Source organism: Molossus molossus, unplaced genomic scaffold, assembly GCF_014108415.1.
Source record: "Molossus molossus isolate mMolMol1 unplaced genomic scaffold, mMolMol1.p scaffold_m16_p_13, whole genome shotgun sequence".
In the NCBI taxonomy this organism is placed as follows: domain Eukaryota; kingdom Metazoa; phylum Chordata; class Mammalia; order Chiroptera; family Molossidae; genus Molossus; species Molossus molossus.
The window spans coordinates 8,697,808-8,715,707 of record NW_023425348.1 but is presented as its reverse complement, the minus strand read 5'-3'; the positions used below and the strand labels follow the sequence as shown (position 1 = coordinate 8,715,707).

General features: G+C 47.0%; 1 protein-coding gene across 6 annotated transcripts in view; it reads left to right on the top strand.

Moving 5' to 3' along the window:
* The first annotated feature begins 3,947 nt into the window (after positions 1-3,947).
* CADM1 (cell adhesion molecule 1) overlaps positions 3,948-17,900 on the top strand; it is a 358,010-nt gene continuing 344,057 nt past the window's right edge. For 3 of the 6 annotated variants that reach the window (XM_036259077.1, XM_036259081.1, XM_036259080.1), the window contains exon 1: positions 4,073-4,205. In XM_036259077.1, the coding sequence (XP_036114970.1) occupies positions 4,073-4,205 (133 nt within the window). Of the gene's footprint in view, positions 4,206-17,900 lie in introns of all 6 variants that reach the window. The other 3 variants (XM_036259079.1, XM_036259078.1, XM_036259076.1) reach the window with 3 other exon arrangements.

Here is a 17,900-nt window from a genome sequence, read left to right as displayed (position 1 = left end):
TCGAGTGCTTATTTAGGAATGTGGATTCAGCTGGCTTTATATTTCATAAAGATGCATGGTTTGTTTCCCCCAAAGATGAATTGCTTCGTCTTAATCTAAGTGCAGATGAGCTGTTTACTAGACACACCAAGGGTCTACCCAGCCCGATGTGCTAACATCCTATTAACTCACTTTACTTTATGGAAGACTTGCTATTAAAAAAAAACACGTGTATTATAATTTTAATACACCTTTGACAACGGAAGCTGAGGCTTAGGGATAATTTTAGTTATCTTGGGTTACGTGACAAAAGACCATGACTGGGTGGCTTAAGGAACAGACGCTTATTTTGTGGCGGTTCTGCAGGCGGGAAGTCTGCGAGCAGGGCGCCAGCAGTGGGTTGTGGCGAGGGCCCTCTTGCTGGCTGGCAGAAAAGCTGTCCTCGAGCTGCGTGCTACATGGCCTTTCGTCAGCGCCCGCACGTGGAGGGACAGAGCTCCGGTGTCTCTTCCCGGGCATTAATCCCACCACAGGGTCCTCGTCGTCACGTCCCCTCCAGATCTAATTACTTCTCAAAGGCCACACCTCCAAACATCATTACATTAAGGTTAAGGCTTCAACACAGGAATTTAGGGGTGGGTGGAGGACAAAAACATTCAGTCTGTAAGCTGATTAAACCACTGTCCTATGGGTACTCAGATAATCCAGTCGCGGGGCAAACCCTGACTCCAAGTAGTGGTTTCTTTTCCCTAATAATTTGTCTTTATTGCTTTTTATACATAGGTACTCCAGTACTTGGCATTTTAAAAAGCAAAATGTGACTAGTTTTCACTGATTATCTTTGATGTATTCCCTAAAACAAGAATCTCCTCTTGGTGCTTATTTCTTATATATGTTTACCCACATTTCTCAGCTGTGTTACTGAAGGCAAACAATCGAAGGGCTCTCTGCCTCCCATTCTTTAAAGTTTTCCCGGGGAAGGAAAACGGAACCGAGCTCTAGGTGCTTCTGGCCGTTTTATTTTAACACAAGTAGCACCCAGATTGCAATTCTGATAAGTATTTCAGTTCTTCCTTGAAAAATTAAATTCACAAAACAATTGATTATCAGTTATAAATGGCAAAAACACCATCTGCTTTTCAAAATTGGATAAATCCATGTAGCAAGGGGAATAATGTTGGAACTTAGAGTTGGCCAGGAGTTCTGGTCCACAAAGCAGAAATGACGCGCTTTACTATGAGAAAGCCAGAGTAGTCATAACTTGCATTTAGCGGCTGTGGGAATTTGATACGCTCTTCACATGTTCCATATGTTAAATCACTTGGCGATATCTTGAGTGTGAAAGAGCTGGGGGTGCGAGAAGAGCGCGGCTAGTGGAGAGGGTAGCGACAGCTTAGTCCTAAATACTCAGCTCGGGTTCTTTCCATGGAGACGCAGTGACAAAGATGTCCCCTGACCTGGGAATTTGGAGGTGCAAGTTCCTTAAACTTAAGGCACAGGGGCCGTGTTTTTGGTGGAAATTTCTAAAGCTATTTGCATTCCTCTGGGGAGGTAAGTCATACAGCATTAGCATTTCCTACGAAAATGTCCCATGTTGTTCTTTGCCAACTGGAAATCTGAGTAGGTGTTCATTTGATGTGCCAAGAGAATGAAGGGATCTGAAACCACTCCGCATTATCCAGTGTCTCCATACCGTGTTCCTAGTGTGGGAGGGCTGGGGCCTGACAGAATCTCTTGGAGATGCAGCTTCATGAGGAATGTTTTTCCTTAGGAGTATAATGCAATCCTGTTATTTAAAAAAAAATGTTTCTGAGCTGCTGGCATATTTTCACCTTATGTTAAAAATGTAGCTATGGTTATTATTCATGTATTAGAATGTGAAATGTATTCAACCACTTAACAAATATTTATTGAGGCACAGTATAGCATAGTGGTTAACTGCATAAGCTCTGTTTGCACTTTAGACACTTTGACCTTGGGCCAATGACTTAATCTTCCTAAATATGTTTAAAAAATATAAAATGAGAGATAATAATAGTATTACTGTGGGGATAACCATAGTATGTACTATATTATCTCCAATAATTAAATGAGATTATACATGCAAAACACTTAATAGGAATTCGATAAATGCAAACATAGTAATAATAATAGTAGCACATAATGTTATCATGTGCTAGGCTCTGTGCTAGGATGCTAGCGTTCCTGACGTATAGGACCTTACCTGATGGTTTACACACTTTTCAGAGTTCATACGGCCTCCGATTGTTTATCCTGATTTTGTTGGGATTCTGCTTTGCATTTGGTTTGATCCAGGCAGCTTTACTTTCAGAGGCAGAAAGAATAGGTAGGATGCTGCCGGCTGGACATTACCTTGGTGACCATGTGGTGATGGTTTCGTCCTCACGTAGAGCTGTTTGCCTGCTGGAGGTTTCCCCACTTTGGGAGGGCTGCCTGCAGTTCACGCGCGTGGCCTGCGATTACACAGCAGAAATTCCAGGGCTGTGAAGGCAGGGCAGTCTCGAAATTAGTTTATGCATAATGGATAATAGAAGGTTGTTTTCAAGTGTAACTCATTTGGTGGGTGTGCAGATCTTGACTTCCTTTTTGATTTTATTTATTTATTTATTCATTCATTCATTCATTCACTTATTTATTTATTAATAACAAGATGAGGACAGAGGGCCAGGCCTGTCATTTGGTGCAGTTCCACTAGACTATAGCTCCGATTTAGCAATTTATATTCAGTAATCTCTTGGTCATTTAGCCACAGATAATTTGTCATGGTTTGTTTTAGCTGTTGTGATATTGATATTTATTATGCAAATTGTATTTCCTACATCTTATTGTTCTGCATTCTATGAATACTTAAATTATTATAAACCGTTACACTTAATATGGCTCGTCCTTCAGTTTGATGCTTGGGCAACAGAGGGTCAGAGCGCACACGATCTTCTGGAGGAGAAGAAAATAAGTAATTAAAAAACAAACAAGAGAGCTCGGCTCAAAAGAAAGCAAAGGCAATTTCGAGGAGGGAGCCGGAGTCGGGAGAAGCGAGTCTCTTAGCCAAGAGCCTCGCCCAGGGACAGGGGAAGCTCAGAGCACCTGTTGTTCCCCGCTTGCCCGAGGGGAGACTGAGGCGTGGAGGAGGGGGAGGGGGTTTGAACCCTTCAGGAGGAAGACGGGCAAACTCGATCTGCACACGGGCGCCGCCCCCCTCCCCGCCTCCGGACTCCACCCGGAAGCCTTGACGGAATAGATTTTTGGGTTAATGGGTGTCATCGTAAATATCTATTACATATGGTCATGTACATTCAACACACACACGAATTAAAGCCAGGAAGGCGACCTTCACCAAGCCGGGGGGCCCGGCCGACCCTCCGCGAGCTACGGTTCCCGAGAATCTATCACAAAGACACGGACTGAAATCCCAGAGCCCGACTCAGGCTCCCTTCTCCCCACTATGCCCGGGTCCGCCGCTAGGCTGCCGGGCGGGCTCTCCCGCGGCGCCGGACGCGCAGAGCACGCATGCACTCTCCCCAGATTGTTTTGTCAATCCGGGGACCTGCATTCGCACTCCACGCCCGCGCAGCCCCCGCTCCCGAAGCCCGCTTCCTCCGGTGCAAGGTGAGTGGCGGACACCGCAACGTCTGGTTTCCAGGCCGCTGCGTCCGGGAACCTCCGAGGGAGATTCTCCAGGCGTGGGTCTCGCAGAGCGGCTGCCATAAACATTCCTAATAAAGGTGTACGCAAAGCTGGAACCGCCCCCTGGAGCCCGAGGCCCCACGCACCAGGCGCCGGGGAGAACACTTTTCCTAGATGCCGAGGAAGCGAAGAAGAATTTTAACATAAACACATTTGCATACGCCCCTCCCCTCGGTCCCGCCCCTAGGTGGCGCGGGCGCGTCGCCGAGCACCAGCGCCAGGGGGCGGGGTGGGGGAGGGGGGAGTCCTCGGAGAGCCGGGGCGGGCTCTCAGCGCTGTGATTGGGCGGTTCGGACTCCGCCTTCAGTGCATGTCATTAGCATCTCATTAGTTGTCCGCTCTGGCTCCGGAGGAAGCCACCGCCGCCAGTCTGAGGCAGGTGCCCGACATGGCGAGTTCCGTGCTGCCGAGCGGATCCCAGTGTGCGGCGGCGGCGGCGGCGGCGGTGGCGGCGGCGCCTCTCGGGCTCCGGCTCCGGCTTCTGCTGTTGCTTCTCTCCGCCGCGGCACTGATCCCCACAGGTAGGTGTGGGCACAGGCTGGTCGGCCCCCTAAATCTCCTAAGGCACCCCAGTAGCCGTAGCCAAGGGGGGTGGTGGATACGTTTCCATGACAACCGTCCCCCACTTCCTAAATCCGAAGCGCGGGGAGTGTGGAGAGGAAACTCCGGGCTAAGATGGAAGGGGCTGAGGGGATCGGTCATCCCTTCTCCCTTGTCCAGCTGGGTGTGAATAGTCCTTAGGGATGGCTGCACCCGCACCTTCTCTCCCCGGCTAGGCGCGGAGTGGAGTGAGAATGGGGACCCCGGGGGGAGCTAGAGAATTTCGGGGAAGGGGATCGACCGTAGGCACCCTGCAAACCGCCCAAACTCGCTGTTGTCCCCGTAACTTGCAGCCCTCGCGTCTCCCTGGGCTACCCATTCACCACCACCTCTCCGGCGGGCCCCCCAATTCTCCATCCCCGAATCCTCCCCATGGCTGACTAGCAGCCCCCTCCAGCGTGATCCCCCACTGGTCCACAGGACATCCTCAGACTTGTCTGATCGCTCTTGCCCTCCCCGCGCTCTGCCTTTCTCCCCGGTTACCCGAACTGTGTGCCCCTAGTTTTCCCTCCAGCCGGACCACTGCCCCTTCGCCCCCTCCGCTCGGCTGCGGGTCTCCTTGGCCAGGCGCCAGGCAGGGAAAGTTACCCGGCCTGGCCCCGCGGGGCGCGTTTGCTATCGCCGCCTCTGCGGGTAGGAGCCGGGAGCCTGCAGTCGGCCTGCCCCGCGGCACCCTCCGCTGCGAGTGGGGACACCGGATTTCCAGGCTGCCCGTCCTTTGAGCAGCCCGGGGGTGGTGGAGGAGCGTCCGCGGCCTTTGCGGCCAGGCTGGCACCCTTCCGGCCTCCGGGCGCCCCCTGTGTGCAGAGCTGTCTTGGGAATTTGCCCAGGGGCGGCTCTGCACGCCCCGCGCTTTCCCCGAGGACGCTGAGCACTCGGCAGGAGCACGCCGTGTGGCTGCCCGAGTGCCGGGCGCGTTGGCGCGGTCGGGAAAGAAGAGGGCAGTGTTTGCTTTTGCTAACAAAAGGGAGCTGGAGCTCTTCCCCAGCGGAGAGGCCGGCCGCGCTGCACCCAGCCTCCCGTTCCCGCCACCGCCGCGCTCAGCGGTCGCGCGGCGTCCCCGCGCCCCTGGCTCCTGCTGCGGGCTTGGCGCGGGAGCCGGGACCGAGGCACGAGGCCGCGGGGGGTTGGAGGGGGTGAGGAGGTGCTGGAAGGAATGCAGCAGGGTTGGCGCCTGCAAAGCCCCTCCTTGCAGCTTTGGAGCTGCAGGACCCACGAGCAACAAGTGGCGGAGGACAGCGAGAGCTCAGACCCCACCTGCAGAGCCCTGGGCTCGTGCGGGCGCAGCGCCGGGGCTACCGCGCGGTTCCCGGGGCTCCTCTCCGCCTGGGCTGTGCCTTTTGTTTACACGCTAGAGGACACACAGTTACGTAAACACCGCAGGAGACACGCTGTTTGAAATGGGGATATGTAGGGGTGCTAGCTTCGGATTTGGGGGATGCCGATTTTGTTGTTTGCTCCCCCAAACAGGCTTGCTCGGGAGCTCGGCTCGGGGAGCATATTGGGGACGTAGAGGGGTGGGAATCTGGCCAGCAGCTTCAGTTCCAGAGCTGAGGATTTTTTCTTCCATGCCACGGTCGGTCTCTCCGGATGTTGTTTATGTGTTTTTCCTCTGTGAATTCTTAATTTATGAGTTACGAGATAATTGGGTTCAGCCGATGCCGGTGTGGTTACAACTTCATTCCGGGTAATGTCTCTGACTGGATGGGTTCAATAAAATGTTCCTGAAAGAGATTCTTCGTGCTGCTGCATTGTAAAAAGCGCCAGTGTCAGTTAAACGTGAGCGTGAGTAAAGGCTCGGTAACTGGCGCATAATAGAGGCAACAATAGACTTGTATTGGCTGCAAAAAAGGGGGAGGGGGAAAGCGCTGGTCGGGGATATTGCCTTTCGACTGAAAAATGGGAGCCGTGCAATGCCGCTTGGCAGCAAAGTAGGATTAGATTATACCTCCTCTGTCAAGCCTGCTCATTGAAGGCACCGAGTAGTAACAGCAGTACTATATTTGTAACTATCTCGCGGTAAGAAAGAAGTTGCCTTCCCAGCCAGGGATATGTGCTGACTTAGAAAGGAGCGGTCTGGAACTCAACCGTGCATGTCAAAGCTACAAGAAAATTCTGTTGCCAGTTACCATGGAAGCAGCTTCTTGCTCTTGTGTACATCCCTGTTTGTACTCTGGTTATCAGATTGTGTACAAATTAGAAAGTAATTGGGTTTGATTTGTAGTGTGTGTTTGGGGGGGGGGGTTTCTTCAAATCCTTTTTTTTAATGCCCCCCCGCCCCCCTTTTTGGTGTGTGTGATCAGTTTGAGGAGGGGTCTTGGTCTAGCCCCAGGTCCTCGACTACCAGGGTAGATTTCATCTGGGCACTGGTGACTTTTCTTCCTTAGTCTTCTTAGTTTCAGCTTTCGCGGAGGCCTCCAGTCTGCACTCCCAGGGTTAGAGAAACCTGTTGGAGCTGTCTTCTAACTTGATGAGGCTTGTTTCCTTTACAGCCTTGTTGGGATAGCGATCTCGGGCCATTGTGCGGTGGGTCCTGGTAATGTCTTCCTCGTAACCGAATCCAGCCATCCCTTGGAGAAAATCTCCTAGCCCTCCTGTGGTGTTTGGATGGAATGGATGTTAATGAAATGCAGCTAAAATGGGGTTTTCTGAGCTCACTCCAGTGTAAATCACGCCTGCTAGGTTTTAGGGCGTGCATGATGCTGTTTCTGACCCCAAGTAGACCAGTGGTTGGTCACCCTCCTCTTACCTTTTTCAGCTTTACAGGGGGTGGCCGAGGCGTGGGGGTTTGTGGTAGAGCTGGCAAGCCCAGAGGCTGAGCTTTGCCTGTTGTGGCCTGTTGGGGCTTGAATACTAGGGATAGGGACTTGACAAAAGTGCCGCCCTGCTATTGTTGCCTTTCCGTGCATCAAATTGAATAGCCACAGGAGGGACTTGCACTCCTCTGCGATAGCTTTGATAAAATATCCCTCATTAATGCCACTTTATATTTACAGTGTGTCACTGGAGATGCACAAGGCTTCATTTAGTGACTTGTGTGACGAGACAAGCTTGCATTATTTGCCTGGGACATTTTGGAGGAACAAGAGACCCATTGAGCAATCTTTTGAAATGAACAAATACGGAAAAAGGGGGGAATAAAAGAGGAGGCAGTTCCCTGGAACAAAGAGCTTTATTCATATGGATGTTGTACATGCTTCATCCAGTTTTCTCCAGCGGCCCTCCTGGTGACGGGAGTGCGGCCTGGAAGCCGCCAGCAGGCAGGACACTCGCACCCTCTCTCACTTCCTGGCTTCGTGTTCTCATCTGAGCTGGTCCTCAGCTTCCCGACTGACTGTTCATCTCCCTCCACATCCTCTAAAACCTCAGAAGGTAACAGGGTCCCGGGGCCAACAGGGGGATTTGGAAAGCACTTCTCCCAGCTCTGAATTTCAATCGAAGAAAATGCTAGCTACCTGTCGAGATTGATGGTCGTTGGGGGGTGTATTGGTTGAAGGGAAAGAGATGTCATCTTTCTATGACATGAATCAGGAAGTAGTTGATAGCGAATGTCAGACTGGAAAGGTGTCTTGTAATTATAGTATTTGCCTGGCTATTTATTTTCAAAGAAATGCTGTGAAAATCCAAATCCAAAATTTTCATTAATGGTGCTCTTGAAGTTTTTGGTGACTTTTGCCCACACTTGCTACATTTTGGCCTCATACATACGTGAATTCTTATTACTCTTTGGCCTATGTTGCTAATGATTTTCAGGCTTTAAAAAATTGATAACATTGCTGTGAATATAAACTGTCTTATTCTCTGGGTTTCTGTATGTGTCTAATCAGCCACTCAGAATTTACATTTTGAAAATGGTTTTGTATGTGTGTATGGTTTTAACAAAGGCCCCTTTTCACGTGAGTGACCTTCTTAAATTGGACCAAACTAATAGATGCTGTGATTTGAATGGGAATTTACCAGCATATAAAGAAAATGTATAAGAAGTAAATCCAAAGTATTCAGATGCTCTCTCTCTTCCTTAGGAAGAATAGTACTGACCATTAAGCTGGGCATTTTTAATGGAAAGTCCGGCACAGAACGGAGAAATCACACAGCGACATCTGTTGCAGAACTGAAAATTTGCTGCTTTGAGTTGGAAGCAATTAGTCCCGTATAAGCACCTAATGGTATCAGTTATTGTGTGTGTGTACTCATATAAATATGTATATATACACACATATATACATATATGCACACAGAGAAACTCACCCAACACAATATTTATATTCACATTGTAAAAGTATTTAATAGAAAATGTATAATTTTAGCACCAAAGCTTTTTTTCTTGATAGCACCTGTTGAGGAATTGGAGATTTTTATAATCATAGAATTTTTGAAAGGGGAAGGACATTATTAGAAACCATCTGGTGAAATCCCATTATTTTGCACTGAGGCAGGCGGAGCCCAGAGAGGGAAGACCTTGCTTACTACTGAACCGAGGCTACGCTAGCTATGCTTCCTGGACAGGAACAGGTCCAGGTCCCTTGATGTCCAGCCAGTGAAACTTCTCTTCCGCCTCCCAGAAGGGATGCCCAGGGAGGGAAATGGATCATGGGTAGACAGTATCCTGGCTAGGAATAGTTTGTATTCTGAAGGCAGCAAGATTTATTGCTGTTTTAAGTAATAAGCCCATGGATCAGAGGAGTGACCTCTGGGAGAAAGGACCAGTTCTTGGTAAGGTTGTCTTTGGTGTTGACAAATGATTCCGAAACCTCTGGACTTTATTTGGCAACCACGACATGAATACCATCCAAAGCACCTTCACAGGGGAGAGCTGCGGATCTGTGTTGCTGTAGTAAGTCAAGTGCATGAAAACTAGCTTTCAGAATCCTCAGCTTTAGGTTTTTAAGCCTTCGACCTGCCTTTTCAAGGGTTGATGTTAACCATAGACCTCTTTCCACATAACAAAGGAAAAAAAGATGGATCCTTAAGTCAAGAAGAAGAACACGTCTTGGTTTTCTTACCGAGTACTCGTCTCTTTTTGTTCAGCAGAGGAAAAGCTGAGTGTGCTTTGTTTTTTTAAAGAAAAAAAATTATAATTTTGCAGAATGACTTTTTTACATTGATCATATTTTCTTTATTTTTCCATTATGAAAAATTTCAAATATGCACAAAAGCAGAAAGACCATGATTAACCCTGTGTGCAAATCACTTAGTTCAGCAATTATCCACCCCATGGTCAGTTCATCTGCATTTCCTCCCCTCCCCAGATTATTTCAGACAAATCCTGGACATCCTATTCTTTCTTCTGTAATTTGCTTTTGAATGAATCTCTGTAAAATACAGTCCCCTTTTCCTCCCACTCTCATAATCACAGTATCATTAGTTGATTATACATCTTCCCAACTGGGCTACAGCATTTTTGCCCTCCCTGCCTTGTGGAGGGGAGGGCGTGAGTGCAGGCTTGGACGGGGCCGAAGCGGAGGCAGGAAGAAGCCAGAGAAGCCGGAGTTTGATTACTGCCTGTACTGAGGAGACCTTTTTGCGTGGTTTGGTTTATTTTGAGCATGATTTTGTTTGGATCGGATAAGATGAGTTTTATTGTTGTGTAAATATGGTTGTGTAAATATGCCATAATTGTAGCTAATCCTTCAACTGTGGTGTGCTATGAAAAGTACCCGTGGTGAGATTGCATTTCTGGTTCTCGTAATGAGTACTTCCATCTGAGGACTTCTGTGAGGATGGCGGGAGAGAGAGACCTCAGTCGTATATTTATCTTTAAATGCTTCCATGGTATATAAATGCCTTTGCGTTGTTTGGTTTTTTTTTTTTGTTTTTTTTTTTAATATAAGGCTTAAAAGAAGAAAGTCCTTTTCTGATTTCTAACTGGCATAGTGCTAATTTCAGCCTGTATGAAGTGATCACAAAATCCTTCTGCACCGTGGGAAACCCACACAACAAGCTGTGAGTATTTGGGCCTTATTTTTGTAGGATAGGGGCACTGGGAAGGGAGAGAAACAGTTACTATTTTTACTTCTCAGTATTTGCCACATTGATTTAAAATATGAATTTTTTATTTTAGCTAGAAATGTTGAAATGCTTCATTCAGTATTAATTTCGGATCGTCTTTGGTTTTTTGGGAAATAGGTTGGTTCCATTTTCCGAGGTTCGTGAAATGGGAAGCCGTGTGTGTGTGTGTTTAAGAGGTTCTTTCTCAAATGTATTTAATGTAGACTATAAATCTGAAGCATTTGGTTCTTTGGTTTCCAGCCAAACAAGCAATTACACATGAGATGGTTTGGAGGGGTCTGAGCAGCCCTGGCCAGGTAAAAGCACAAAGGCATGCCTCCGTTGAAGGTTTGGGGGTACCACCAAACAGCCTTTGTTTGGAAACCATCAATGAAGGAAGGAACCCGCTGGAATGTTTGTAATTACAAGTGGCACCTCCTTGTTTAAATTTCAGAAGCCACAGTTTCTTTTTCAGAGACTGAAATTGCAGGCTCCAGCCAGCAGCTGCTGTGGTGGTTAATGGGCAGTTTCTCTTTGAAGGTCTTCCAGGGCTGGTGCTCCAAGGTTGGTGCAGCTGGCCTTGACCTAGGGTTAGAAGCATAGGCGATGGTATTTCTGTACGCGCACAGCAGAGGTGACGTGTGGCCTTGGCCACCAGGAGGGGAAACCTGGTGGGAAGGGTGATGGAGAGTTGGCCCTGAGATCATCTGTTACGGCTGGCAGGTGTCTTGAATCTCTTAAGAGAGTTGTGGGATGGGGAAAATTTTTTCTTTTAGTGGATGTTTTACTGGAATTTAGTCATTTGACCCAACATTTTGATCTAGATATTTCAGAAATGTTAAATAGGCTCGAAGTGAAAGTGCTGTGATATATATTTAAATGCTACTCAGTGCTTGAAGTTGGTATTCCAGCGACATGGACCTTTAAAAATGCCTAGAATAAGTGTGTTGCTCGTGGCCGTCTTCTTGGTAAGGTGGGCACTCATTCCTCTCCAGCTCCCCAGCGCCGGACTGTCGTGTAGGTTGGAGTGAAGTCAAGGGGGCCCTGGAGGGGCGGAGGAATCTGCCTGGAAACAGAGGGGCCCTCGCCCCATATCTGCCATTGTCTGCCCATCTCCACTTGGCTGGGGTTAACCTCAAAGTTAACATGTCAAAAATGGTGGAACCTTTCATCTTTTTATGTCATTGCATGGGATACCATCGTCACCTTGGTCTCTAAGGCCCCTTCAGTTCAGAGTCTTTTTTTCCCTCCTTAACTTTCGCTCTTGGCTGAAATAAAATGGGCTGATTGTTTCCCCACAACGGTCTCTAGAAGCTCCAGCGTCCTGCCTCTCCGAATCCTGGTTTACTAGCAGAAGCTTCCTAGGCAGTTCCCCTGACCCAGCCTGTGCAGTCAGAATAGGAGGCTACCCCCCCCCCCGCCCCCCGCAGTTCTGATTCTCTTCTGGCCGGGATCCTGCTGCTTCCCCTTTCAGATCCCTGATCTCAAATTCCCGCTTCTTGCATCAGATTCAAATCCAGTCTTGTCTTCAGGTCATTCCTTCCTCGGTGTTGCCTCACTCCCCCTCTAGTTGCCCCCATTTCTTAGCGCGTCTTAGCCCCGTTCTGGTGGTGGTTCTCCAGCGAGCCACAGGAAGAAGTGGGCCCCCTGACCGGGCTTCAGCTGGTTGCCTTTGCGTAAAACTGCTTTCTCCTTGGCTTTCCTCTTAGCTTTTCGGTTTATAGGTATAGGATGGCTGAGTCTCCCTCCCACCCTCATTAACATCTCGCAGTTCAACTGACACATCCTTATCTGAAACATAGACATTCCCTTTTCTGCTTTACAGACACATAGATGTTTCTTTACAGTAAGCCAACATGGGTAGCTATTATGGCCATTATATTACTGACAATTTTAAACTTTAGAATGCTGAAAAGTATCACACCTGTTTGGGGGTACATATTTGAAGAAAGCCAAAGTACAAGCTGGCAAAGCAAGACTTTCAGACCAAAAGGTAAGTCCTTTAGGAGTAGGAGGGCTTCGGGAGGGTCAGAGTGAGAGGGCCTGGTCCGAGCTGCTGACGTGGGTAAGTGAGATCCGCCCCCTGACGGTGCTGCAGAATCGGAAGCGCCTGAGAAGAGGGCTTGGCGCTCAGGTTGGGCGAGTTCGGTTACCAAGAAGCAGCTGCCTGGGGAGCCAGGAGGGAAGTGTGCGGATGGTGCGGACTTGGGGAGCAGTGCTCCCTGATGAAACACCGCCATCTCCAGCGTCACCCAGATCGCCTTTTAGCTGATGACATCGTGTGTGAATTGTCCCTGGCTTAAAAAAACGCAACCTGTATTTCTCGGTCTAATCGCTAAACTTGTTATCATAAGGATCTTTTCAAAGCCTTTCTCTGGTAATAATATCTGCCACAGTTCATCCCTGTTTTCCCCCTTGTCTGGATTCTTCCTCTGCATCGTCCAGTTCTGGCTGGTACACAGAAGGTTCCATAGCACGAGAATTCGGTGATAAGAAATCTTGACGATTAGGCAGTATTCGGGGACAGTCTTGGGGACAAGGTTCGTCACCATGCGGTGTGTTCTGGCCCTTCGCTGTGTGTGCCCGTCGGAAGCCAAGCTGCCCGGACCCCACTGCCGGCAGCAGCTCGTGGTCTGAGGAGGAAAGCAACCTTGCCTCATTTCTCTCCAGGAATCCTCACTTCAGCAGAGAAACTTCAAAGATAGGGAGGGAAAAGTTCATTTAGTGCCAAATTACTGCTCAAATGGCTTTATCTCTTAAAAGGCTCAGATGGAGATTAGCTTAAGTGACACCAACTTCACTTTTCCTTGTGCCCGTGCAGCAGGCACGTGCCATCCCGGGACGGCTGTTTCCTTTCTTTCGGTTTGGTTCCTAATCACACGAGTGTTCCTTGCTGTTCGTTTCCCTTTTCTGAAGCAAATCTCTCCATCTCCGGGCCAAGTTGGCCAGCGGAACACCCAGTTTAGGTTACAGAATGATAGCAGCTAGTGCTGTTCTCACGAGTCAGAAACAGCAGAGACAGCCTGCCTTCCAGGGGCTTAGAAATGACATAAGATCACATGTATGAACATACCTGAAAAGGAAGTAACAGGTATATATGGCTTTTATTAAAACAGCTACCACTTAGCGATGGGGATTGTGTCTCAGGCTACTGCTCATCACACTCACGAGCGCGCACATGTCTGGCAGTGCTGAAACACAAACACGGTCCGGACAGGACTCATTCGGGAGGTGCTGTTTCTGAGGTGGAACTGGAGAATGAAGGCTTGAAATTCATTTGGTAAGAGAATGGAATCATTTAGTACTGACAGTGATTATAATCTCACATTTCTGGGCCTTTTAACACGGAGAGGACTGTATTATTTTACCTAACCTTCTGTATTTTACTACACTATGTTTAAATAAAGACTTTGTATTTCTGTAGCTAATCCATAAGGCACGTGGTAGAAAAGTGAGCATTGAAAAGTGATTTTTAAGTTGACTACCTGCTTTTATATTGGGCACTGTGTGAGGTGCATTCATGGCTGGGTTGGTCAGTCTCTGTCTTCCAGAAGTTCACAGTCTATATTTTTCAACTTTTTTGCCCTCTGTTTATTGATTTTAGAGAGAGAGGAAGTGAGAGGGAGAGAGAGAGGGAAACATCGATGAGAGAGGACATCGACTGGCCCCCTCCTGCATGCCCCCCACTGGGGATCAGCCCCACAACCTGGGCATGTGCCCTGACCGGGAATCGAACCGGTGACCTCTTGGTGCGTGGGTCGACACTCAACCACTGAGCCACACCGGCTGGACTATATTTTTCAACTTTTATTTTGAAAAATTTCAAAACCACAGGAAGACTGGAAGAAAAGTACACTCCTTCCCTAGGTTCATCAACTGTTAGAGTTTGCTCATTTGCTTTTTTTTTTCTATCTAAATAATGTGGACGTACATATGTTCTTCTTCTTCCTGAGCCACATGAAGACAAGTTGCAGAAGGCATAGTGACGTCTCACCCTTGAACAAGGACATTTACCTGCGCAACCTCAGTACCATTCTTGCAATCAAGAAATTTAACATTGACCTAGTATCTAGTCCATATTCAAACTTCCCTAGTTGTCCCAGTAGTATTCTTTATAGGTTTCCCTGTCCTCTCTGATCTAGACTTTGTCAGAGATCACGCATTGAATTTGGCCTTCCTGTCTCTTTCTTAATCTAGAACTGTGCCCCTACTTAGTACCTTGTCTGTGAAGGCTATTTAAAGGGGCTGTGCTTCCTGGCGTCGACGTTTTGCAGTTGCACAGAATGGCCCCCAGTTCTGCAGACCGTCTGATTGTTTCCTCGTCGTTTGTTCAGATGACGGCGCAGCTCATGTTGCCGCCTTCTTATAGAATCACATCAAAAGGGACGGCACATCAGTGTGTCATATTATTGGTGATGGGAATGATCTAAGCTTAGTTACTTAGTTTTGTTGAATTTACAGATTTCTCTATGTGTCTTTATAATTGATAAGTAATTTGTGGGTAGAGACTGAAGGGCCTGTTCTCTAATGATATTTCACCTAGCATTTTTAGCAGCATTGATAAATCTTGTCTGAATCAAATATTATACCTGTAGGCCCTGGCCGGGTTGGTTGGAGTGTTGCCCATACACCAAAAGGTTGTGGGTTCAATTCCCTCCTGGTCAGGGCACAATACCTAGGTTGTGGGTTTGGGGCACATATGGGAGACAACCAATTAATGTTTCTCTCTCACACTGATATTTCTCTCTCTCTCACCTTTCCTTTCTCTCTAGAATCAATAAAAACCCATATCCTCGGTGAGAATTTAAACGATATATTGTACCGGTGGTTACAAAATGGTGGTTTCCTGCCTTGGGTAGAGGCAGCCTTGCACGGGGAGCTTGCCTGTCCTCCTTGTAAAACATCACAATGGCTCAGAGATGAAAAAAATGCAGTGTGATTATATTTCATTACCATCAAACTTGGCCAGTGGGAATCCCTTTAGTCTGGCTCTGTACCCTTTTGATATATCTCTGTTAATTTTTAAGAACTTTCTTATTTTATGTCACAAGAAGATGTCTAAGCTCACATTGTATTTTCTCCGCCCCAGACCTGGAATCCACTATTTCTCCAAGATGTCCTGGTTCCTTTTAGTATTTAAATATCAAAGAGGTGTGCTCATGGCTATGCCGTGGCTTTTCTTCAGTGGCCAGAACTAGGGTGTATATGTATGTACATAGTAATCTATGTTAGTGTAAATAATTTGTTTTTATATAAATTCATCTATATACTTTTCTTTATCTTTATTCATTTAAATCATGAGTTCATACTGATGCCTTCAGTCCCAGTCTAACACCCAAGATTCTCTCTCTCCTGCTATTCCTTATTTGTATCGCTCTTCTCCCATGGTGAGAACCTGGTTTCCCAGCCACACCAGTGTCTCACAGTTCATACAAAATAGTTTTAGAATTACTCACCAAGATCACTGTAGACAATGAATCTGTAAAGTAAAGCTCAAGCTTTTGTGCTTTTTTATTTTTGCCTTAAAATGAAATCCCACTGAGGGTAGACAGAGTACTGTGTTCACAAGTTCACAAATAACAAGCCTCAGAAATCAAAACTTTGTGAGGAAGTCTCACTTCCTTCCCGTACTTTCTGGCCCGTTCCCACCCTTCTTCTACAGCAGCCAACTTCATTCCTTTCTCATGTCCTTTCTGCTCGTCCTTTCGAGAAAATAATAGGTTGTATCGTTCTTTCTTTCATGCATTCCACAGGCTGTGTTAACTTCTGCTTTTATTCTGTCTCCTGATTCGACAAGTCTTCAGTTCTCTTTACTTTGATGAACTTTCCCCATTTGGCTTTGGCTTTCTTTTCCTTTAGAAGTCTTTTTTACCTCTTGTCTTTCTTTTCTCTAGCTTCATGTCTCTTACATTTCCTTCTTCCCAGGGTACTATTTCTCTTTGGGTAGTCAGAAGAATTCTGTATCTATTTTTTTTCATTGAATTCACCAAATACTTATGTGAAAGTAGAGACTGCTCCTTTCCATCTGATGCAGTGTGTGTCTGCTGGTTAGTAGCGGTGCCTCACTTTGTTTCTCGTCGGACATCTCTACCCTCTTCTCGTCCACTAAATGGCACATCTGTTTCACAGGCCTCACTGCCCGACCCCACCCCTCCTTCAAGTTGTGGTGTATTTAGTTGCTGTGAAGTACACACCCTTTTGCATCTAAACCTGACTATGTTCTAAAAGTGTCTATTGGACGGTTAAATCGGATACCTCAAATAACATTACTGACAAAACAAAAATCATTTATTTAGTGTCGTCATTCATGATCTTATTTAATTCCCAGTCACCCTATGAGTAGTTACCCCTCTTGCTTCATTTTCCAGACAAGGAAGCTGAGAGGATGATAGATCCCTCGTCCAAGAGGCACAAAGAATAAGTAGCAAAAACAGGTGTATTTTCAAAACTCATAGTTTTAAACACTTAACTGTATTTTCCTAGAATTCCACATGCCTAGAACGGAATTTAACATCTTTCCCCTCAAACTCAAACTTTCTTCTATCCTGTATTTACTGTTATTTACTGTTGAGTAGAAAGCTAACACCACTGACCGGTGAATGAGGTAGATCTAGGAGACGTTTTAGTCTTCCTCCTTTGCTACCCTTTACCCTCTGGTAGTTACTAGTCCTGCCTGTCTCTTGCACTCACTCCTGTCTGTTTCACCACCACTGTTTTAGTTCAGCCTTATTCCCATCTTACAGATGATGAAAGATTTAAATGGATATAACAGACCCTTAACTGGTCTGTTTACCTCTAGTCTTGTCCCTTGTAATGCATCCTTAATACTGCTTCTAGACGGTTCTTTCCATTGGTTTGTTTTGTTTTGTTTTGTTTTGTTTTAGAAAGAGAGAGAGAAAAAGAGAGAAACATCCATGTGAGAGAGAAACATCGATCAGCTGCCTCCTGCAGGCCCCCTACTGGGGACCAAGCCCTCAAACCTGGCATATACCCTGACCCCTGGCCTGGAATCGAACCAGGACTTCTCAGTCCACTGAGCTACATTGGCAGGGCTAGATGGATCTTTCTAAAATACGCATTAGATTGTCACTTTTTTGCTTAAAATCTTTTCATGTTTTCTCGGCACCTTAAAGGTGAAGCTTGTCCTGTTTCTACATGGCCCGCAGTTCCCTTCCCCACCTGACTCCTGTCTTCCTCTCAGGCTCATCTGCCATCTGTACACACCATGTACTGGCTTTAGGACTTGCTTTGGGTGCTGTGCACTCTTCTTACGTGTTCTACACAAGCCGTGCTGTCACAGGCCTCTGCTTTATGTCGCCGCCGCCTCCTGAAACACCCTTATTTACATGGCTGGTTCTACATGTCTTTGAGATCCAACTCAAGATTTTGCAGAGCAACTTCCATGACCTTTCAGGTTAGTTAGGTGCCTTTTCTTTGTGCCCCTCTTCTGTACGTCCCTAAAGACTTTTCCTGACGTATCTTCTTCCTTCCTTCCTGTCAAGCACCCTTCTCCAAATTGCCCCTAGTTCCTTCTTCTGCACTTGTTTTTACCAACAGAACGTCCCACCCTCTGGTCTTCCATGTCGGCATGTTCAAATCCTGTGCATACATGAAGACTCAAGTCCAGT